This window comes from Dinoponera quadriceps, unplaced genomic scaffold (assembly GCF_001313825.1).
Source record: "Dinoponera quadriceps isolate SergipeBrazil2010 unplaced genomic scaffold, ASM131382v1 scaffold1728, whole genome shotgun sequence".
Taxonomy (NCBI): domain Eukaryota; kingdom Metazoa; phylum Arthropoda; class Insecta; order Hymenoptera; family Formicidae; genus Dinoponera; species Dinoponera quadriceps.
Window position 1 is genome coordinate 36,586 of NW_014555792.1, and position 24,176 is coordinate 60,761.

Sequence of the window (24,176 nt, forward strand, 5' to 3'; positions counted from 1 at the left end):
TGACTTTCCTCATCAATTTATAACTATTATTAATTTATGTGAGAACCAAATTATGTTATTAGTATAATTAATAAACTGTTTTATTTAAAATACCCTAAATTTAACCAAGTTGTTACAATTATTCATTCATTTTCTTTCAATTACTTAAATCTGCATTCCCCTTTCAACACTCTCCTATCTCAGTAAAAAAGATTAAGTTCTTTGACCTAAATAAATGATGACCACCTAAGGTACGTTCTGCGATCGGAGTAAATGGGCCTCTCCGGATCTTGACGCAATCCGCAGACCTGCCAGAATGTTTAGACCTCGCGAATGCGCGAGTATGTTATGTTTGTTGCGTACATCCTCTTCCAGAACGTAACACTGGACAATTAATAAAATTAAATATATACATAAAATATATGTATTGGGAGTACAAATTAGTTCGGTCCGTTTTTAAAAGATGGCTCTGGCTGTTATAAATGTTTCATAGTGACAGCTGATTTCGGTGGTTTCAGAGAAGTTAGACATCTGTCAATAATATTCAGTTTATATCGCTTTGAGTTTCATACAAAACCCCTGTTTTTACTGTGTTGAATATGTCAAATTTTGTGTTAACTAAGCAGCATTTGCGGGAGGTTTTAGTTTTCTGCTTTAATTGGAAGAAAAGTGCAGCTGAAACGCATCGAATGCTTGTAGAAGTTTATAGTGACAATGCTCCAGTTGATAAATCATGTAGGGAATAGTTTCGACGTTTCAAGAATGGTGATTTCAGCGTTGAAGACTGCAACCGGGGGTTCAGCCGCATAAGGGAGCGCGGCTGACCGGGAGATCTAGGGATATCGCAGACAAAACACACACTAAGCCCAGGACCCTCAAAGCAGGGGGGCAAGTGCAACCGGAGGGTCAGCCGCGGAGAGAGGAGCGGCGGAACAAAAGACGAGGAAGGTCACCGAAACAAATGAACACGAATGCAAGGGGCGATGATGATTGGCGGAAGCCGTCGGCGAATTGGGAAGCGTCGCGGAGGGGGAAGAAGGTTTGAAATCGAAAGAAGAAGGAAAGGCGTGCAATAGCGTGGAGACGCGGGAAGCGAGAGGACGCACATTGGAGAAGAAGAGCGGAGAACTGCGCAGACGAAGTGATACGGGAGAAGTTGCTGACAAAGAAGATGTTGACGGAGGAGGGAGCTGACGGAGACGCCTTGGTGCAAATCTCTTGGTGGAGGCCCAGGAAGACGCGGGGAAACGACCGATCGCCTAGCTAAGTGCGCTGAAAAATTGCCACTGTTCCCCCTCGTAATTTTCCGTGAAAACAAAGACTTCCCGTCAGGAAACCGAGGCGTCCGGCGTGAAGTTCGATTCGAAACGCGGTACCGGTGGTTGGAACCGTACAAACAAGTTTTAAAAGAGAGAAAGAGTCTCGTCGTCGGCGGGATCAAAGGACTACCCGGTACGGTAGGCGACGCATGTTGCGTCATCCCGCCGTGCGCGCCCGATCGGGTCCCAACGTGTTCGCGACGACAGTCTTGCGTTGGAATAGATAGATCATAGTTAAGACATCCCCAAACTACGACGTGTAGGGATAAAAGTTTGATTTGTGCGGCGTAGCGGTGAGATCGGAAAATTAATTATAGAAGACTCGATCATTAAGTTCATAGGATTTGTGGATCAATATTTTTTGTTATTGCTTTATTTTTCCGCTAAATAGACTTAATCTTAGTTACTCTCACGGGGTACGTGTTCATTTTTTCGTGTTTCCTTATCCCCATACCCTGAGACGAGCGTCCGGTGATCCGAACATCTCTTCGGGGACGACAACTTTAGCAGGGAGGGAATTATCCCCCATCAGTAAAGGCGTACCTGGGGAGACTTGGCCGGTCCAGCTTCCTGGGCCTGGAGTTTGGGCGAAGCTCTCAAAAATAACGCCCTGGCGACCGTGGACGGGCAACGGGATCCGTGGGGAACTTTCCTTCTCAAGGTTCGGCGGGATTAAACGTTGATTATTTCACTAAGCTAGTGACATCTGGTCACATTATAAAATTGTAACGTCCGAACTTATTTTGAAACATTAATAATATATTAGTATAGATCGGAGGCCGACTTGTCTGATTTCAGATATCACTAGGTTAGATATTCACCAGGTATAGATATTTTATCCCTATGTTACTAGATGTAAGTACGTGCGCATATGTATATTCGCGCATGTTAAATATTATAATTAAAATTATAACGCCAAAGAAACAACGTGTCGTTAGAGAGTCTTAAAACCGATGGATCAACTATAGACAAGATAAACCGTAATCTCTCAATGCGATAAGGCGTCCCGCTGCTAATATAAACAGGAGCATGAAACTTAAATCCAAACACCACTCAGGACCGACGCAGCGATATCAATACGGTGACATCATACCGATGGAATGAATTTCTTCCATCTCCACGACTCCATCAGCCAACCAGAAAACGACTCTCAGCGACAAAGCGACGTATAAAAACGCGCGCATTTGTTGAGAAGGCGATTATTTTCTCGTAATTAACTTTTGATACTCGTGTACTTATACATTTTGGAATATATTAGTTGTAAAATCCAACTGTGTAGCAATTATTTTTATCTACCCTTCATTTCTTGAACGTTGCGAAATCGAAATTCGGAATCGCGGGCCGCATCATCCCGCGCAGCACCGGAACGTCCGAGACCGAGCCAGGAGAACGAGCGGTTCTGCTTTCTTGCCAGATTTATCAATCGTTTCGCCAGACTCCGGAGACCCAGGGTAAACTCGATGAAAAGCAAAGTGACCCAAAAGCGGAATCATCACCCTGTTGACCGTCCACGTAAGTCACTGATTTTACTACTTTCAAATTTCAATATATAGTTATTTATCGGGTACGTAACACATGATATGTCTGTTCGTTTTCGCTGTATCACTGAACTAATGCAATAAGTTGAAGTGAGACGAGTACAAGGTGTGTTCATCAAATAACGGGAATTTTTTAATTTCGCGGGTTTGGAGATCCGATCGTCAAAATTTTTTTTTATTATGTTGGTATACATGCCCCTGAAATATGATAAAATTTTCAGCTGTATTCATTGTTTACTTTGTCTGTAGCAGCCGCTAAGGTTAGACGTGTTTTTATGAACTCGGCGATTTTCGTTTGTTAAAAGAAATGGATCAAAGAATTTGTATCAAATTTTGCGTAAAAAATGAAATAAAGTGTAACAAAATGTGTGAAATGTTAACAAAGGCCTATGGTGAGTCTGCTATGAGTAAAACAAGAGTTTACGAGTGGTATAAGCGTTTCCACGATGGCCGTGAAGACGTTGAAGATGACGAACGCACCGGACGCCCCAACACATCAACAACCGATGAAAACGTGGAAAAAGTGAAAGAAATAGTTATAAACGATCGCCGAATTACAATCAGAGAAGTCGCTGATGATGCTGGCATATCGATTGGCTCATGCCATGAAATTTTTTCGAATGTTTTGGGTATGAAACGCGTGGCAGCAAAATTTGTTCCAAAATTGTTGAATTTTGAACAAAAACAGCGGCGAATGGAAGTTGCTCAAGAGTCACTAAATGAAATCAACGACGATGCAGAATTACTGAAACGTGTTATAACAGGTGGCGAAACATGGGTTTACGGATATGACGTCGAAACTAAGGCTGAATCGTCCCAGTGGAGGCATTCTGGCTCGCCAAGACCGAAAAAGGCTCGACAAATGCGGTCGAACGTGAAGGTTATGCTCACTTTGTTCTTCGATTTTAATGGCATAGTGCATCATGAATTCTTGCCACGAGATCAAACGGTCAATAAGGAGTGCTACCTACAAGTTCAACGCCGTTTGCGTTGAAGTAATCCGAAAAAAAACGCCCGGATTTGTGGAAAAACAATTCATGGCTTTTGCACCACGATAATGCACCTGCTCACACTTCATTGCTTCTTCGTGAATTTTTGGCCAAAAACAATACTGTAACGATGCCCCAGCTTCCATCCGCCAGACATGGCTCCGTGTAACTTTTTCCTATTTCCAAAAATAAAGAGAACCTTAAAGGGCCGTCGTTTTACAAGCATAGATGACATTAAAAGCGCATCGCTGAAAGAGCTAAAGGCTATCCCAAAGATCGAGTTTGAGAAGTGTTTCGAGGATTGGAAGAAGCGCTGGCACAAGTGCATAATATCTAATGGGGACTATTTTGAAGGCGACAACATTAATGTAGACGAATAAATAAATATTTTTTTCAAAAAACGAAAATTCCTGTTATTTTCTGAACATACCTCGTATATGTTTTCTCACTTTACTTATTGCACTAGTTCAGCGGTGCCGCGAAAACGAACAGACTTACTATGTCTATGGTGACACCGCACTAGTCTACTCGCAATTTCCCCTAATAGAGTCGCCGTCTAGCAGCTCCGCCGCGTCATCTCTACCTGCCACGGCGAGGCTTCTTCATACGCCTATAGTGCCATCTATTCATTGGTGCAGTGAGTTTGTCCCGCGAGTTTGACGGTGCCTCTGTGACGACGCACGTGTGTTGCAAATCTGTTCAGGTTGCTCGTTTTTTGCGTACAAGTAAGTAATATTTGTAAATTTTGTCATCTAGAAAATCACACATACGCCGATGTTTCCAAGCGTCATACGATCATGAACGTGCACGATAAATTCGCGAGCGTTACCAAGTCTTGTCAATTGCCGAAGTGGGTTTTCGTTAGCCTCTCTCGCTCCCTCTCGCAACGATCGTTTCTCGTATCGTGGCCGTTTAAAGAGGATTCTTTATGTTCTCGCGTTGCTGCCAGCGTTCACCTTCTGGCACGCACGTGCAACGTGTGAATTCCTATAACCTGTGCCTTATATAATGCGTGCAGAAATTTTGCAATGTGGCGAATCCTTCCTGGAAGCTATAATAACGGTTGTTGAACGTAGTAGGTATAAAAAGTGCGATGCCTTCTGACGCGAAGAAAAAGCAGCAACAGAAGAAGAAAGAAGCCGCGAAGGCCCGACAATCCGGCAAGAAACCGCAGAACAACAATCAGACTAAGGCAGCTGAGGATGACAAAGAGCAGAGCCCGATATTGAGTGATCTGCAAAATGGTACGAATGGAACAGCTATCAGTGCTGAAGGTGAGCAAGAAAGAGATACAGAGATAGAGAAAGGTCAAGAGGAAATTGGATATTGGACATTGTCATTAGATACTTTCAGCTTTCTTAAATCATTATCCAAGATATTAATTTGGGTGTTAGTTCTCTTTTCTTTATAATAATGCTTAAGATATCTGCAAATTTCTTTGATGTTATAATATAATGTAATATTTACAGAAAGATAGAAAAGTTTCAAATATTTCGCTACTCAAATACTTTCTTATTTCTATACTGGATGTTACAAAAAAAATAAACTGGATACACATAGCTATATATAGGATATATCAATGCGAACACACAAAATAATTTATTTTAACAATACCTAAAATATCATTTGATAAATTAAAGCTATGTCAAAATTACGAAAAGAATTTTTGTGTTATCATAATAGGTATTAGTATTAATGTTTAATTTATTTGATCTCATATAGTAATAATCATTGGCTTATTAACAGAGATGATTATAGGATATGTTAATACACAAATTAAAAAATTCCTACAAACATAATGTCTAAAAAGCTATGTTATTCTATAACAGGTTGTATCATGTCACGTATCAAGTTTTGTTTCTTGTTGACAAATTTGTCACTATTATTTGTCATTTCTGTAAAGTGCCAATTGTTTAAGAATAGAGAACTATTCTTTTACAGAAATGCGACATGCACTTGGTATATGACTTGGTAAATGGCAATCAGAAACTAGACGACTTTTCAAATCGATGTTTGCCTAATAGAAAAAAAAAGAAATTTGAATGAATTTATTTTTATTTACAAGAAATTGAATCTTCTTTAAATCTTTTTTTTTTAATTCTTTCAACTTAAGATAGGATGGCTGTGCATCACAAAGACAATAGACTTTGAAGTACAAGTATTGGCTCATATTGAATAGGATCCAGGTGATAGTACCAAAAGAATTGCTTTGGAAAAAGCTATTAGTATTGCTACTGTTTGGTGGACATTAAGAAATTTGATATTGTTGTTTTTAGCTGCACTGCTGAACATTAAGTTAGAGCAAGACAAAATATACTTGTCTTAATCTAAGTTATTGCACCAGTTCAGCCGTGCAGCGAAAAAAAACAAATCTATTATACCAGTACCATTTACAAAAAGTTTAAGCATTACATGAAAATGAGTGTTCTCAAAAGCCTTCTGCATTTGATTGAATGATGTGGTAATGATCATCTATTTTTATTATCCATTCTTTTCACTGATTAAACTGGATTTGCTAGAATTAGAATAACAAATTTTCGTAACATATATTCTTAGGTTGATGAAAATTCACATTTCATTTTTCAATTAAGACAACAGCATGAATTTTCCACAATGTTTCCAAATGTTTGAGTTGGAATCATTGGGACTTCTCAATTTGTGTTACCTCAAAAGCTTAATAGAGAATGATATCATAATTTTTTAGACAATGATCTTCCAAACCTATTATATGATATTTTATTCGATTTAAGAACATTTATATACGATGATGCATAACTTTACGTTTTAGTCGAGATTCAAGACAATTTTTAAACACTGCATATCTTAAGCGATGAAGGGTCCTCGCCTCATAATGATTTTCAATTATGATTCATACGCTTACTCGATTTAGATCTTATTGATTTCTATTTGTGGGACCACTTGAAGACAATTGTTAACTCAGCTCAAATTTCCAATGAAAAATAGCTTCTATAAAGAATAGAAGATGATTGTCAAAGAATATGAACTACACTAGAAATATTTGAAAAAATATATGAGAGTCTATAATTCGAAAAATCCAACCTTATTTTGTTTTTCACAGTTGACATTTTGAACATTTCTTTTAACATTTTGTTTCTTATATTCATTTGACTACTACGATACCTGACATGATAGGACTTACTGCAGAATAGCAACAGAGTATTTTAGAGAACATATTTATGAGAATTTTTTGGTTTGTATTGATATATCTTACATTCATTTATATTAATAAATCAGCGCTTATTATTATAAGGTATAGATATTATTATAAGACAATAAAGTAAGCATTAAAACTAGTACTTACTATGACAACGTAAAAATTTTTGTAATCTTGTCCTTAACTCGTCAATAAAATATTTTAGATACTATATGAGCTTTTTTGTTTGCATTAATATATTCTCCATATTTACATATAGCTAGTCTATCTTTTTAGAAACACTCTATTTATTTTTTATAAGAACTTGTAATTTTCTTTTTAAAATTTAAAAAATATTTTTGTTCTTAATGGTGTAGAAAAATTAATGCATTTTTAATTTTGATATTTTTTAAATATTTTAAGAGATTGTTTTTCTTTATAGTACAGTGTTTTCGAATATCAATGTTTAAAAAAAAATCAATATTCGAGTAACATCTAACTGAAATCGCAATATTTAGCATTTGTAATAATTGATATTTTATACATATTTTGTATCCTGTATACGTTTTAAAAATTTTTTGCCATCACTTTGCACTTGCAAAAAATGCTTACTTTATTAAACACTTGTTAACATACATATAATGACGTATATTTGCAGAGGCATTATGTTTGAAATTGGAAGCAGACGCCAGACTGAATGCAGAGGCACGTTCGTGCACCGGGTCATTAGCTTCGCATCCGCGTAGTCGAGACATAAAGATATCGAACTTTTCTATTACTTTCCATGGCTGTGAATTGCTACAGGACACCATGTTGGAGTTGAATTGTGGCAGGCGTTATGGTTTACTAGGTCTAAACGGCTCTGGAAAGTCTACACTGTTGGCAGTATTAGGCAACCGCGAAGTTCCTATTCCGGAGCAAATAGATATTTTTCATTTGACTAGAGAAATGCCCGCAAGCAATAAGACAGCATTAGAGTGTGTGATGGAGGTTGACGAGGAACGGGTGCGACTGGAGAAACTCGCCGAAGAATTAGTGGATTGCGAAGAGGAAGATGCTCAGGTCTGTATTTTTTGTTTCTTTTGTTCTGTTCTTTACACACACATACACGACTGTCAAGAGTTTGAAATTTATCGATAGAGGAATACTTGTGTAAAAATTTACTAATTTAATATAATACGTATACTAATTTAATATAATAAAATACGTAGGAACAACTCATGGATGTATACGAGAGATTAGATGATATGGCTGCCGACACGGCGGAAGCTCGTGCCGCTCACATTTTGCACGGTCTTGGTTTCACTGCAAAAATGCAAAGAACACCTACCAAAGACTTCTCAGGAGGTTGGAGAATGCGTATCGCTCTCGCTAGGTATATAGAAACTTTAAAGAAACCTTTGGCTAATATAATATTTCATTTGCACGAGTTCGTTGGATGCACCGATTGGTTGTCAAATAGAGGATTTCTAGGGTGCCCAAAGACAATGTTCAAAATTTAATAATTGATTGATTTATTTACAGCAAAAATCTATTTAGAAAAGAAAGATTCAAAATAACCTGAATTATCAAATAATTACCAATTATAAGATTAAACTATATAACATTGCGCAATGTTTTAGAATTATAAACAAAGGAAGGGGGGCATTATCAGATTGTTGTCTTATCTACAAATTCATGCTGACATTATTGATTGCTTAAAATTAATGCTTTATCTAATAGCCAACCAACACATCCGACAATACTTGTCGCACAACAAATGAAACATTAGCCTAAAAGAACATTTTCAATTAATTTTTGATATTTCACTGCTCTCAATATATAAAATATTTACATACGACTTTCTTCGCAGAGCGTTGTATGTAAAGCCACATCTCTTGTTACTCGACGAGCCAACCAATCATCTCGATCTAGATGCTTGCGTATGGTTGGAAGAAGAATTAAAAACCTATAAACGAATTCTCGTTATAATCTCCCACTCTCAAGATTTCCTCAATGGCATCTGCACCAATATCATTCACGTCAACAAGAAGCAATTGAAATATTACACCGGTAATTACGAAGCGTTCGTGAAGACACGGTAAGCTGCGGGAAATACTCCATCTGATAAATTGTATTTTGTCATAACGTTAATTATGATATTAAACTTTCCGATCAGAATGGAGTTACTTGAGAATCAAGCGAAACAGTACAATTGGGAACAAGACCAAATCGCACACATGAAGAACTATATTGCGCGATTCGGTCACGGTTCAGCGAAACTGGCAAGACAGGCTCAGTCGAAGGAAAAGACCCTGGCGAAAATGGTAGCGCAAGGTCTGACGGAGAAAGTCGTCAACGATAAAGTGCTGAACTTCTATTTCCCATCATGCGGAACGATTCCGCCACCAGTTATCATGGTTCAAAATGTCAGTTTCCGCTACAATGAAGATTCGCCTTGGATCTACAAGAATCTCGAATTCGGGATCGATTTAGATACTAGAATCGCGCTGGTTGGACCGAACGGTGCAGGGAAGAGTACATTGCTAAAGCTGTTATATGGTGATGTATGTTACAAATATGTATATTCCGCCGATAAAGATAGTCTTTGATGTTCCTGAGAATCGATTTTATATCTCAAAATATGATAAGAATTGCAAAAATGAACTCCCATTTGATTAGATAACTTTTACCATGAAAATGCAATATATCTCGAATGAAATTGTTTGACAAGTAATTTCGTATCGAATGACATCAAACAGTGTCGTAGAGATATCATATTCTCACTTTGCATCCAATCGTATGTATTTATTTAGGCGAAAATATAAAAGATTTAAAAAGTTGATGAAGAATCACAATCGTTCTCCAGGTCTTTTGCTGCAGTCGTTTTGTTTCATGACGTTAGAAATGAAGAAACGTATGTCCAAAATTCTTGCGAAGTATATTAAAATAAAAGGATACAGCCATAAAATGACACTTGTAATCGATCGAGATCACATTTGTAAAATATTTTAAAAACTTTCCTTTTGCTCTAACATTCAATAAATAACCGTAAAATTAACATTACATATAATCTTCCTTCTTGATCTAAATATATTTTTTATAATATATCTCATATAATATATCTTTTTTATAAGATTATCTTTTCTCATAATTTGTATTTTAGATAAATTATCTTATAATTTTGTCACATTAATTTTATAATTGTTGAGATTGTTAAATTAAGAGAAGTTTTTTAGATATTTTACAAATATAATTCTTTCAATCGACTATAAATGACATTTTATAAATATATCTTTTTATTTCAATATAAAATTTTAGGCATACATTTTTCTCGCTTCTGATGTCATTAATCAAAATGGCTGCAACGAGAAAAGAGCCTTAACTTCTTTCTTGACTAAACTACGTGGCATTACAGTTAGTGCCGACAAGTGGGATGATTCGCAAGAATAGTCATCTCCGAATAGGTAGATATCACCAGCACTTGCATGAGTTGTTGGACTTGGATGTGTCACCCCTTGACTACATGATGAATGCTTTTCCCGATGTCAAAGAGCGTGAAGAAATGCGGAAGATCATTGGTCGTTATGGTTTAACCGGACGTCAGCAGGTATAATTTATCAATCAGTTATTTATCTTTATGCATTTACATCTGTGAGTGAACAATCATATTTGGAAATAGCCAACATATGAAAGTATACCGTTACTAAATTGTATTTTATTTAGATTTGCCCTATTCGCCAATTATCTGACGGCCAACGTTGTCGGGTCGTGTTCGCCTGGTTGGCTTGGCAAGTGCCTCATCTATTGCTACTTGATGAACCTACCAATCATTTGGACATGGAAACGATTGATGCGCTTGCCGACGCCATTAACGACTTCGACGGTGGCATGGTTCTTGTCTCGCACGACTTCAGATTAATTAATCAGGTGTGTGTGAATTGATCTTGACACATTCGTTACCAGTGTCACACCAGTTCCTCACCAGAGACCAGTGTCACACGTGTCAAATATTCAATTTACCTATTTAATAATTTTTATGTGTATATAAGTGTAAACATATATCATTCGTTAGCATATTTATTTTTTGTTGCTTAGTTTGACAAACTAAGTTCGTAAAACCCATTTTCTGATATTGCCTCACTTAAATATCTATAAATATGCCAATCTACGTATGCCCACACATAGAGTACAGACATTATAGTTTTGTGAGTGCATAAAAAGGAGTACATAAATTTGAAAAATTTGTCGCATTGTAAATGCTTACTAACTATTATTTCTGATTAGTACATTCTCCTGGTCTTATCAAGTATCTAAATAGATATTCCAGTCACAGATAGTAATCACTAGGTACTTATTGAGTTACTTTTTCTGTTGAACGTAGGCAATATATTGATTTCACACAGAAAAAAAATTTGGTATACCTTAAAAAAATAATTCTATGTTAAAACTTGGTTATCTTCAGCAGCCATATTTATTGTATGATAGGCGAAATATAACAGGCAATAAATTTTTTACGGCATATATTATGACATAAATTTATTTTTTAGTTTTTCCTAAAAAACTATAATTTCATAATCTTGAAACTTATAAAATATACAGCAGATTGGTAGCGAATTCGATTATCAACACTATACTGTACCAGATTGGTGTATACTGAAGGCTGGTATACATAAAACACAGTTATTAAAAAGGCATATAAATAACATATTTGAACGATTAAGTACCTAATAATATTGTCACTTATTATCATTTATTAAACAGAATATTAATTATTTCGTCATCAGTGTTTATATTATGCCATTATATATAGATATTTGATGTGTAGCCTTCAGTATGCATTAATCCAATGTAATGCGAATAATCGGATATAACAGATCTGTCTGATATGCATGTAGAGTCGCAAAATAATTCTTAAAATAATGGTACATTTTGTGATTTTACGTGACACATCAGACTGGCATTTCTGTTTGTTGCATATTTTACAGATTTCAAGATTATGAGACTTATGTTTTTCAGGCAAAAGTGAAAAAATAAATCTATATGTCGCAAATTAATATCCGACCCAAATCGAAAACGGATATTCGGTTCTTCTTCGGTTCCAATTTGGACTGAAAATGAAACCGAGACTTTAGTGAAAGTTTTACAAAAAATTAACTCTCTAATAACAAGGTTCGGCCTCGCAGTTAATTTATTTTATAGTACGCATGCGCTGTTTCCTTTAAAGATATTCTACAATGAGTCACAAATGTCCCGTCGCCAATCGCGAAACATGGCAACTATTAATTACAAAGTACTAGTTTGGGTTGCAATGAGGTCTTTTGCCAGTTGTTGTCGCCAAGAAGTTAAAAATTGCGCAACTCTCATTTAGCGACCGCTACTGTCTATTGCAATCGAAAATGCATTTTGTAATTAGTAGTTGCTATCTATCGCGACTTGTGACGAGACATATCTTTTAGAATCCTTTATTGCTTATGGCTTATAGTCCATGTGTGAAGAACAAAGTATTACAGCTTATGCATGTTTTACGATCGGTTGAATAGTTCTACATGTTCCTTTATTGGCTAATTCTTACAGTACGTCTTATGTTTACGGTTACGACAATTCATGTATGAAGTGTGTGAAAGCTTTTAAGGTGGCTAAAAAACAAATGAAAGATAGGTTAGCCGTGACTATGTAATTTTTAAAGATATTCTGCAATATACTTTTCTGCAAATATACTTTTTAACTAATAGCTTCTATCCTTCGCGATTGGCCATTTATGACGCATTGTAGAATGTCCTTAAGTCTTAAGAACGTGCGTGGTCAGACAGCTATCAAAATGAGATATTTATATATCAAAATTACACACACACGTGTGTGTGTGTGTGTGTGTGTGTGTGTGTGGTTTAATGGCATCTGACTATTTACTACACATGTTTATAAATCATAAGTTCGCTTCGTCGTATTTTTTGTGTCTCAAAATATGTAAAAAGACTGTTGCAACCGTCCTGTGACCGGCTATAATTATAAACGTGTGAAGAAAATCTTTTAAGAAAAGCTACTTAAAAAAAAATGAAAAAAAAACATTGGCCAACCCAATATAACGTGGACTACAAAGAACGATTATTAACTTAAGAGCGGTAACGAATGTGTGTGTGTGTTAACATACACAAATTTTTGAGAATTTGTTTTATTACAAGAAAATTAATCTGATGTGTTCCTTTTCTCAATTTAGGTTGCTGAGGAAATTTGGGTGTGTGAAAACGGAACAGTTACAAAATGGAGTGGAAACATTTTGGATTACAAGGAACACCTGAAAAACAAGGTTCTCTCTGACAACCAGAAAAGGCAAAAAGATCTCGCGAACAGAGGCAAATAATGTGACCAGCGTTTCGATCGTGATTCGCTGCATTTTCCTCTTTTTACTGCACCATACGTCTCGATTATAGGAATTTATTCGGAAAATCGCATCAGGCTGAACACCGAATGCACGCTGCTATGTAGTGTGTTGGTGTAATGGTCAGATTGCTTAGTTAATTTATTGAAGTATTAGAGGTTGAAATTATCCTCCATCCTTCTATCAAACCGCAGATGATCGTATTGTGGCATTTTTCGCTAAATATAAATCTAGAGTCTCTCGAAAGAATCATGTCACACGAAAGTGCAGATTAAATTTAAGTAGATCGTCGAGGAAGGCACGAGAATTAAGCAGTTCATGGACCATTTAAAGAGAAAACTAGTAACATTTAACAAGTAACGATTCTTTTATGGTCAACTTTATTATAAATTTCTTCTTTTAGTCTATATAATAATTTGATTTTCTCTTACAAGAATATAAAATATTATTGTAACATGTACAAACATACGCAAGTACGATCGATTACATAGTTCCAAAATACATTTTTACCTATATGTGTGTGTGTGTGTGTGTGTGTATATGTATATATATATATATATATATATATATATATATATATAACTAATATATTAATATGGAAGACCACCGTTTCTGCATATATCTCCGCATTGCGAAAGATCATTCATTAGACGTTTCAAAAATAATCATCTGAATAATCCTCACGCGACATACTTTCGATGTGTGTCGTGACGAGGAATTTAATGTATACAATTTTTATAACAACGATAATCGACACGAAATATTTGACGACTTTCCTTGCATGAGTGATCCGGAATTTACACACGTTGAAATTCTGTGTCTTGAGATCAGTGATAACCCATATTCACGTTATCAGTCAATAAGCATGGCATAATACATATACATGTCTTGACGGGAATAAAATACACCAGAATGTATATAAGGTGTTTTGTGATGAAACCGACAAACTTCTAGAATGTATTCTAGAAGTAACTCTAAATAAAAAAGTTTGGATATATTTTAAGTAAATTCGGTTCAGTCAGTTATCGGATGTAGACAATTTTATTAATATTGTAACTGATGAAAAATTCTAGACAATTCTTATTAGGTGAATATTATTCTTTATTATTATTCTTCTAGTTCTGCTATTTGTTCAAAATATGTGTCTAGTTACTTTTCAACATGCTACTTCTCGTATTATGGATCTTCGCTAATTAATTTTCTTAAATTCAATGCAAATATTATCTTGGCCTCTGTTATTCTGTCGACTAACTATTGACGGATTTCTAATTTACCGCCATTGTAAATTTCAAACAATCCCACAAAAAGAAGTCCAGAGCAAGACAGGACCGTTGTCGTTAAGAAATTTACGTTGCTGACAAGAATTAAATTTTTTATATCTCAATATCTGAGCCGAATTGACCTGTAGTGTATCTGAACGTTTTTATTTAGAATGGCCTCTGTAATATATTCTAAAAGTTTATCGGTTTCCTCAAGGAACACTATATATACACATGTATTTAACATATATACTACATTTGTGCGAATCTAGCAACTGTATTATATATATAGTTCTCGCTGCAGCCACGAATATTGTATTATTCAGAACCGTATAAAGGACATCGATAAACTGAAGATTATATACGAAGATCTTACAAGAGATTTGATTGCTCTCGAAATTGACTTGCGAAACAAATTCAGACCGGCGTCGAGGCCGGAATGGAGCAGGCTACTTCCTGTGCCAACGCAGCATTCCTCAGCACTAGCAAATGCGTGTCCATGTCATTAAGAGCTTGATCGATGAACGCCAGCTTCCTAGCCTGGCTCTTCGGTACGCCGTGCTTCGTCACCAATGCTAAGTGGGTCACCGCCAGTACTAAAGCCGCCACTCTAGCCTCTAGTAGCCTGGCATCCAATGGTGGATACAAACTGCGCACGACGTCGTCGACACGAGGCGGTATACGTCGTGCAACCTATGCGAGGAAAAGTGTGAGCAAAGTTGTGAAAATATCAATTGAATTCTCCTCAACTTAATTGATTTGAACTAATATGATTCGATTCAACTAACGAGCGGTTGATTTTAACGAATTCAATTAAATTTAATCATTTAATTGACGATTAGTATGGATGAAAGGAATAAAAAATCGTTCGATTAAGCATTGAATTTGACAAATTTAATTAAAGGCTGTCTGATTCACGATTGATATAAGCAAGTTCAACTTAAAATCGTTCGATAACGATTTCTAAAATTATTGTGAACAAGAGCAACTCCAGCACACGAGAAAGTTGTAAATTTGATAAAATAAACGGTCTTTGATTCCCTTTGCTCATATCAATCATCAATTAAACGTCTTTAAATTGGTTCATATTAATTATCAACATTAAACATGGTAATTAAAAAAATAATTATTCGCAACCTCGAGTGTGAATAATACAAATGATTGATAAAGTTAAGATGAGGAATTTTGTTAGAAATGGCAAATGTGTTTCTGAGAAATTTTGTTCGGAAAATCAGTTGACCCGGGAATTCCGGGGAAGCTATTTGAGCTGTGTTCTAATATTCACTACTAGAACTGAAAATCTATAATATACGCAATATGAAATCTTCAATACTGATAATGAATATCGGAACGCAGTTTTGGTAGGTGACGTCGATGGTGGTTGACTGTGGTGACGTTGTGTTAACACGTTCATTGCCAATCACGCGATATCGTGATGCGAGTTCTCACCAAATGGCCGATCACGCGTTATCGCGTAATAGATATTTAGAGTACATAAATCCTATGTACATAATAATAAAAGCATATAAATAATATATTATCTTATTTTGAGCACAATAAAAACTAAATAAAAAAATTTTTTTAATACGAAATTCCAATTTTCGGCTTGGCAATGAATGTGTTAATAGATGCCTTTTCATGCTGACGCCCATTTTTAACGTTAAAACAAGTCGCGTGATCAAAGTTGCCGCTTCAGATAGCAAGAAACGCTTAAAAAGGATATAACAACGACAAATTTTGAACATTACGGCATGAGTCCCGCATAGATTCTTTCTAAGAAATATCATTTTGGGGTAAATATTATAACGTGGTTAAGAGACTATAGAGAAAAAATAATAGAACATAATAAGTAGCGCAAAACTTTAGAGTATTCATAGTGGCAGCTCACGTTACATAACGCACCGATGAAGTAACATTAACAGGACTTTCAGCCCTGCGTAAATTTTCGTACGATGGTAGAGGCTCTGAAAGGTTTGGAGATAATTAAAGAAGGATGGCATCATTCAACCATTTTTAGTTTTTTTAGTTTCCCGATATAAATATCTGAAAGGAGGAGGAAAGGATCAAGGTGTAATAAGAGTATTCATTTTATTATTTACGGTTACTCTCTTTTCGATGTTTTATCGATACCCTAATATTCTTAGAATATTATATGAATAAATATTAAAATGATATTCTTATAATATTCTATTAATGTTATATGTCCACTTTACTCAATATTTTTGACATATAATAAAAATGTTTTTAGGATATTAAAAAGAAATTATATATATATATATATATATATACATATATAGGGTGTCTGGTATGTTTCATATATCCGTGCATGTGCAGATAAAAAGGGTTAAACTAATAGAAAAGGTAGACACCCTTATACAAAATTCGCAATAATTAACGAGGAATTAATTATTCTGTCTAATGAGCGCATGAGAAGCAGGAGGGGGGGGGAGGGAGAGAGAGAGAGAGAGAGAGAGAGAGAGAGAGTTAAATATTTAAGAAATATATTACAATAATATTAAATAATATTATTTTTTAAATATTATTAGGAGTGGACATATAACCATCTATTAATATTCCACAAATACTACTTAATATTCAATAATATTATGTGCTTATAGAGTATATATACAGACCTACAATAAAGTATATTAAATATTTTTATGAAACTGCATTTCTGCAGTTATCATTTACGTTGATTTAACACAAATTTACCAACAAATTTGTCGATTATTAAAGAAGATTATTAATTAGCGAAATTTTCTTATACATCAAATTCCATAAAGCCAATGGTTTTTAGTATTATCTCATCAGTATGTGATGCTAGATGCGATCTAACCTCTATTCTTTGACGCTAGCGTCAATATGATGTCACATAACTATGCTCGATGTTAGTTTCAACATTCCATAAATTTGCACCTTTTGTGTTTTTATGTACTTGGCATCGCGATACTACCACTTTGCTTTATTAAGTGATAACCATTGAACTATATCCACACTAGAACAATAATTCTCGAGCAGTCAGAAAGAAATAGTTGAGTAGGGACAGTGTCTAACCAATTCGAGATGTCACGTGACTCGATGTATTACCTACCCTGAAAACATTTACTTCCGCACACATTTTCCACACATCAAAACAGTATTTATATATAGGAAAGAATAAATAACACTTTGTGGAATCAATAAATATATAAATATCTAGTCATTACTTATGGAATGACGCATCTGGCATGATATCCATTTTACTCAAAATGTGTCATCCAGCATCGCTTTTTCATTGTCTTATTTGATATATCATTCAAACGGCACATACGTACACATACAGAACTGATATTTTTAGTCATAGTAATTTACGCTACAAAGAGGCAACGACGTTCCCATTCTACTATCTCTCTCTAACTGTTTAGTACAATGGAGGGAGTAGGCAGTGTTCCTTCCATTAGTTATAATTCAATGGTGATAACCATGTCAAGACATAGACGACATGGTGGACGACGATGGTCTTACTTACGTCTACTATTTCCAAAGGCACAGTATTACTATTGACAGTCCCAGCAATAGCTGTAAGACTAGCTGCCAGAGTATGACAAGATCGCAGCACTGCTATACAAGGTGGAGCCAGGCCAGTAGCATCATCCACCCATCTGTAACATAAGAATACCATCTCTATCATAAAATGATTTGTAAAACTTCAAGTGAAGAATGCAAACACTGACCTGTCTATTTAATAGCTAATTTGATTATCCCTACTATATCAGATTAGTGTACACTAAAGGCTCCTACACGGGAAGTATTCAAATATGACACAAGCCCTTTAATGATAAAAATAATTTATATATATATATTTTTTTTTATAATTAACCTCTACATATATATAAATATATATTCTGCTAATTATAAGATGTCAATATCATTATTAGGAATTTAATTGTTCAAAACATATGCTTTTTGATTTAAATAAGTGCTTCATGTTTAGCAGTCTTCTTTAGCATTAATTTGATATAGTGCAGGTGATCAAATGTACTACTATAAGTTCTACAGTTTACATCAACTTAATTTCTATAAGAATATATCTCGGAACACTTAGACGAAGTAAAAATCAGAAAAGAAGCAAGATATTACTGATATTCTTCTTAGTCCTATTGCCTGTGGCCAGGCACACTGATTATACACAAGCATACGGGACCTACAGTTTAACGCCAGTTCCAAACAGCATATTATTTAGAGAGGTTCTCTTGACAAAGATATTCTCTCTCTGTTGATTACTGCTTCTTTCCGAGAAGAGACATGAGCGTAAACATTTTGGCTTTTACTGGGATCGAATCCAGGACCGCTAAGCATAATAGACCAATGCACTGTCTGCCACGCTCGCACTCTACTGATACACTATCAATTTGATTGTATTAGGCTAACTTCTTCATCATCCACCAAAATTTTCTTTACCTTTCAGCACCAGCCAGCCACTCTTCACTTTCCCAGACATCTAACCCCAACCCAGTAATATTTTCTCCTTCTAGCAAGTCGGAACTGAGATCTGCGGAGTCCTTCTGATTCTGTAAGTAAACAGGATCATAGTTTTCTTTAGAGTTTGGTTCTTTCTACTCGAGAATTTCATCAATTACTCACATAATAGCAGCGTTGCCTGCGACAGATAACTAAGAGTACCAAGAGCGCACCGAGAAAGACCGCTGCGAGTGCACCCAGTGCAACTGCTACCACTGTTTCCATACCAGTGGCAGTGGTTGAAGGACCAGCGTTGCTCATCGATATCGAGGAACTCATGGTGCAAATCGGTAGAAGACTGCAGGTCAACGACCTGATGAATTAAAATATTGTGACAGCCTCGCCGGGAGAACAGCGTCAATGGGATTCACGTTGACATTTGATGCGAAACGTCAACACTAGTAGTGATCGTGATCCATTCTCTCGCTGATGGCCGGTGGGAGGCGGAGACTGTCACGGGTTTTAAGTCCCGTCCACTATGCGCGAGATGAGGACGATTGGCGCAACATGCGAGCTAAGCATGAAAGCTGATTTATGCAGGACGTTAAGGCGCAAATTCATGCGATGCTAAAACTAGAATCTAGACCTAGATATCTCTTCCTCCTCCTCCTCTTAAATATATGACTCCAGGTACTCAGGAGAGTATTTCGCCCTAACGCCACTAACAATGTTTAGTTATGAAAAAATGAGGTTGTTTGCATTTCGCCAAGGCGGATGTGACTTATCCAAAAAATATGTGATTCAACGAAGAACAAAGAATCCGCAGGCTTCAGCACATGGCACACTAACACCACCCGACTGTTCTCGCGAGACTAGTTCTAGTCTTAGATAAAAGAAGCGACAGGTGCAATCGATAGATGCGATATATCGAAAGCCGCTATCTTGTTTTTTCGCATGTAACAGTAATGGTCTGTTCTTTTTAGCTGCACTGCTAAACTGGGGAAATAAGTTAGAATGCTTTCACATGCTGCGTAACTTACATAAGCGTAACTTGTGTAAACCAATCAAATCGTGTCAATTACCCAATTACCACAGCAGATTTGATTGGCTGACGCAAGTTACATTTTCTCAAGTTACGCAGTATATAAACGCACCCTTAGGACGAGACAACGGGTGCGATTGGGAAGACACTATTTGTGCTATAAACGCAAACACTAATGCTGTTCATGGGACAAATAACGTGAAAACGATAGCATGCTTCACGAACGGCATTAGCGTAGCGTTAGCATTTGGTCTATTCTTTTTAGCAGCTGCACTGCTAAACTAGTTCAATAAGTTAGAATAAAACAAGTTTATTTTGTCTTGTTCCCCATTCCCACTGGGATATTAGGAATGATATTTGCTCCCTTATTTTAGGTCCACCTGCTTCATAGGCGCTACTTGGAATGTGAGAGGGTAGGGGTGTTGGGGTAGAAATACGAATGTAGCGAAGAGTTAAGCGAAGAACAATGAAGACACAACCAAATTTGCGTAAATATACGATAGCATGTGTTTATTATAGTTATTAAAAAATTATAAAGAAAATATATGCGTAAATTGTGTATTTATAATATAATAAATGTATATGTGTATTATTGTGGCGGCTATACTCTGTCTCGCTTGCATGCGAGCTCGCCCCCCACCACTTCGCCGGCGAGTTAGTCTTTTGTCGCTGTACAGCAGTAAAATAGTGGAGACTAGCCCGCCGTTAGAGCTGCATCGTTATAGTGTTTCTCTACGCAATAAAAGAGTCTTTCTTATTCTTTATGCCGAGTTCTCAGTGGACACATGTCTTGATTCTTCCCGGGCTATCCCTTCTAATTTCCATATTATCTCAAGCAGCACGTAAACGTTCGAGGAACGTTCGCTTTACGTGCTACATGGGAATATGATTCCTTGTATATTTTTTATATTGACCAAAGTGTTCTTATGCTATACAGAATATTCCAATAATAATAACAATAATGCAATAACTGCATGCAAGAAACGAAAAATCATAAAATTTATTGCATGTGAAATGTTTTTGAAACCGCTCAATTAAAAAATTGGCAAAATTGTTTCATATGAAACGTTACTAAGATAACTCAATTGAAAGTTTTCAAATTCATTGCATGTGATACATTTCAGAAACACCTCAACTAAAATGTTTGTAAAATCATTTTATGTGAAACGTTTCAGAAATAACATAACTGAAAGTTTTGGAAAATGATCTTCATGTAAAAAGTTTCAAAAACATTCATGTTGCAACATTTCAAATAACATATTGCTAAATTCTTTTAGAAATGTTGCGAATGAAATTTAAATGGTTGAAAGGATTTTGAAATATTTCTGAATGCTTTCTGCAACAATCGGTACTATATGGGCTTTTCGTATCTTCTGTGGCTACAGAGCATGCTCATGTCGCTACATGTCATTGATATGACAGGTTTCCCAACCTGTCAAATCGTTTTAACTTTAACAATTAATATCTTGATTCACGGGGTAGAGCGACGCTTTGTCTGCCAGATTCTTTTGTTTTGTATAAAAACGTGTAAAAAATAGCGTAATTTCATCAATATTTATGATGATACAGCTAAACTAAATAATTGCCTATTATTTTACTATTACTCCCGTGCGTAATGGTCAATTGTGTGGAAATAAAGCTTCGATATGATAACAACACAGTAATTGCCCAAGCAGTACGTAAACGTTCGAGGAACGTTCGCTTTACGTTCACTTGGTTTGGTTATATTCAATCAAAATGGGAAGATTCGAAGAATACATTTTAAAACCTTTAATATATATCTTACGTAGCAAAAGTGTCACAATATCACAATTATACTGTTCTATTACATATTAATATGTTTTAGCAATTAATATTGTGACGATGCAAATTTTCGCTCGTCACTCAGGTCGTAGCCTGGCCGAGGAGGAGCCGGAGGCTCGTGCCTTCTCGTAAGAGAAGGCGACCGAGTTTACAGATTTGTGGTTTCGTGCGCCCGTCGTTTTTTTGCGCACGAGACATGACCCGCGGCTACTATATATATTTTTTTGAGTGTAAGAATACCCCAAGCTAGAACACCGGAGGAGAGGAAGCAGACAGGAAACGGAGCTGTCGGGAGGAGCCAAGGACTCGGAAGATAAGAGAAGCAAGGGCTCGGAAGGAGCGGTTAGGGCGACACGCGAAAGAACGGGGAGATCTCCCTTTCCCGAACGGACGGCTGGTAACAAACAGCGGGAATGGCCACCTTGCGCTAAGAAAAGCGCAAGTTCCCGTGACTTGGTCGCAGATTATGCGAAGGAGGACCCCGAGGGGAATCCTTTCGAACGGCTGCGAGCCCAACAGTTGCCGAATGTCGTCACGGGAAAAAACAAGGATAAACAAGCGTCGAGATAACTACAACAGACGCGGAGTTCCCGCGAGCACCCTTGATACGCGTGATCTAGTCGGCAGGACCAATCGAACGGCGTGACAGATCCTTGCGGCAGCTGCCTCTTGGGCGAAGTGACGAGCACTGCTCGAAACTGTATGACCCGACGGCAAGCTAGCGAGACGTCCGAGCCAGCGAGCGAACAAGAAACGCTGCCGTGTCCGAAGGACGATATCCCGAGGAAGAGAGGCGAGCTTCCGGTGGTGAGTGGATGAGCGAGTATCTTGTACAACCGCGGGTAAAGAAGTAGAGTTGCGAATTAATTCCGAGTCGGTTGTCGTCGCTTCCCGACGGCATAAGCGCGATCAGAGTACCAGGAAGAAAACTCGTTGGAGGTCCGTGGCGCCCGGAAGGTAGGGCCGCCCGGACTTACGAGATTGGGGGCTACGTCGCAGGGCGACAAGGGCCATGCTCGAGAGCGTCTCGAGCGTAAGGATCCCGGAGACTCGGTCGCCTTTTCAAATCGCCGGTCGCATAGTCGTCGTCGGAATTGCATTGAATATTGTATATTGAGCCGTGTTAGGAGCTCGTATGTTTGTCGTGGAAGCTGTTTCTGGCGAAGAGCTAGATCGAATTGTACGTAATTGGCCGGGAGCAGTAACCACTGTCAGAAAAGACTCGGCTGGCGTCCAACGGAAAATCCGACGAAATTCACGTAACGACGCCGGGCAAGAGAGCTTCGTTAATACGACGCGCGTATTAGAGCTGCCGTCGTGCGGCCCAGATCCGCCGCAGAAAGCATCTCGCGGAACATCTCAGGCGAGATATCGCTCTCTTTTGATCGTGTTACGGAATCTCCTGTGGTACAGAATTTAGTTGCCTGTAATGGAAGGACACAGGCTAACTAACGAGCTATGTCAATGTCACACCGTATGATCGATTATCTGTAGGATTAAGTCATTATCTGCCTTAAAGTTCAATAGAATTAAAGTGTTGTTATTTTATTGTTAACAAGTCTCTCATTTATTATCGGCTCCTCTCCGACGTGTCCGCGAGTATCGAGGAAGAACGTTAAAAACCACGACGCTCTACCACGAGGAATAGCGAGGGAGTGGACTCGCTTTTAGAAAAATAAACTGAGCTAGCTGAGGTGGGTCCGCTGTCGCGCGAATGCGGGAGCGAAGAAGTCCCATAACCGACGCGGATGCAAATTGCAGTGATAATATATTTTTTAAATAATTTGTTATAGACATAATCAAACTTCAATATGTATATATTTTAATTAAAAAATGGAATTGTAACAGCATAATTGTGGTACTGCGACACTTTTGCTACGTAAGATATATATTTAAGATTCTAAAACGTATGTTCTTCGAAAGTTCCCACACTGTTTGAATATAACCAAACCAAGTGAACGTAAACCGCGTACTAGACGTGGTTGGGTGTCCGGGCTGGCCCGCCGTTCAAGATTGATTCCATGCAAAGTTGCGAAAAAAACGTACGAAATGTGAAATATGTACGAAATGTTATTAAATTTTATTAATAATTTTTGTTGACTTATATTTTTCGTACACTATACTGAAGTATAATATATTGTTACGTCCTAGAACAAGATGTACGCAACAAACATCGCTTACTCGCGCACTCGCGAGGCCTAAACGTACTGGTAGGTCTGCAGATCAGGTCAAGGTCCGGAGAGGCCCATTTACTCCGACAGAACGTACGTTAGGTGATCCTTTATTTAGGGGGAA

The 24,176-nt window shown here is 37.1% G+C and overlaps 3 protein-coding genes across 4 annotated transcripts; 2 read left to right on the forward strand and 1 right to left on the reverse strand.

The window, feature by feature from the left end:
• Positions 1 to 3,143: 3,143 nt before the first annotated feature.
• Positions 3,144 to 4,036, forward strand: LOC106745402 (putative uncharacterized protein FLJ37770). The gene has a single exon (XM_014620982.1). The coding sequence runs from the start codon at positions 3,144 to 3,146 to the stop codon at positions 3,828 to 3,830; it is 687 nt and encodes a 228-aa protein (XP_014476468.1). The 3' UTR covers positions 3,831 to 4,036.
• A 412-nt stretch (positions 4,037 to 4,448) lies between these two features.
• On the forward strand, positions 4,449 to 13,852 carry LOC106745403 (ATP-binding cassette sub-family F member 2). 2 transcript variants are annotated; one of them, XM_014620983.1, is made up of 9 exons: positions 4,449 to 4,550; positions 4,902 to 5,099; positions 7,638 to 8,041; positions 8,191 to 8,354; positions 8,832 to 9,059; positions 9,138 to 9,525; positions 10,377 to 10,568; positions 10,685 to 10,888; positions 13,176 to 13,852. In XM_014620983.1, exons 2-9 carry the CDS (start codon positions 4,919 to 4,921, stop codon positions 13,317 to 13,319), a joined length of 1,905 nt encoding a protein of 634 aa, XP_014476469.1. In that variant the 5' UTR covers positions 4,449 to 4,550; positions 4,902 to 4,918; the 3' UTR covers positions 13,320 to 13,852. The 2 variants fall into 2 exon arrangements, with proteins under 2 accessions (XP_014476469.1, XP_014476470.1); XM_014620984.1 differs by having other exon boundaries at positions 4,462 to 4,550; positions 4,905 to 5,099.
• Positions 13,853 to 14,814: 962 nt separating this feature from the next.
• LOC106745404 (transmembrane protein 98-like) lies at positions 14,815 to 19,905 on the reverse strand. Its single transcript, XM_014620985.1, has 4 exons — positions 19,220 to 19,905; positions 19,037 to 19,146; positions 18,105 to 18,237; positions 14,815 to 15,289 (listed from the first exon to the last, which is right to left on the reverse strand). Exons 1-4 carry the CDS (start codon positions 19,373 to 19,375, stop codon positions 15,014 to 15,016), a joined length of 675 nt encoding a protein of 224 aa, XP_014476471.1. The 5' UTR covers positions 19,376 to 19,905; the 3' UTR covers positions 14,815 to 15,013.
• Between the last annotated feature and the right edge of the window lie 4,271 nt (positions 19,906 to 24,176).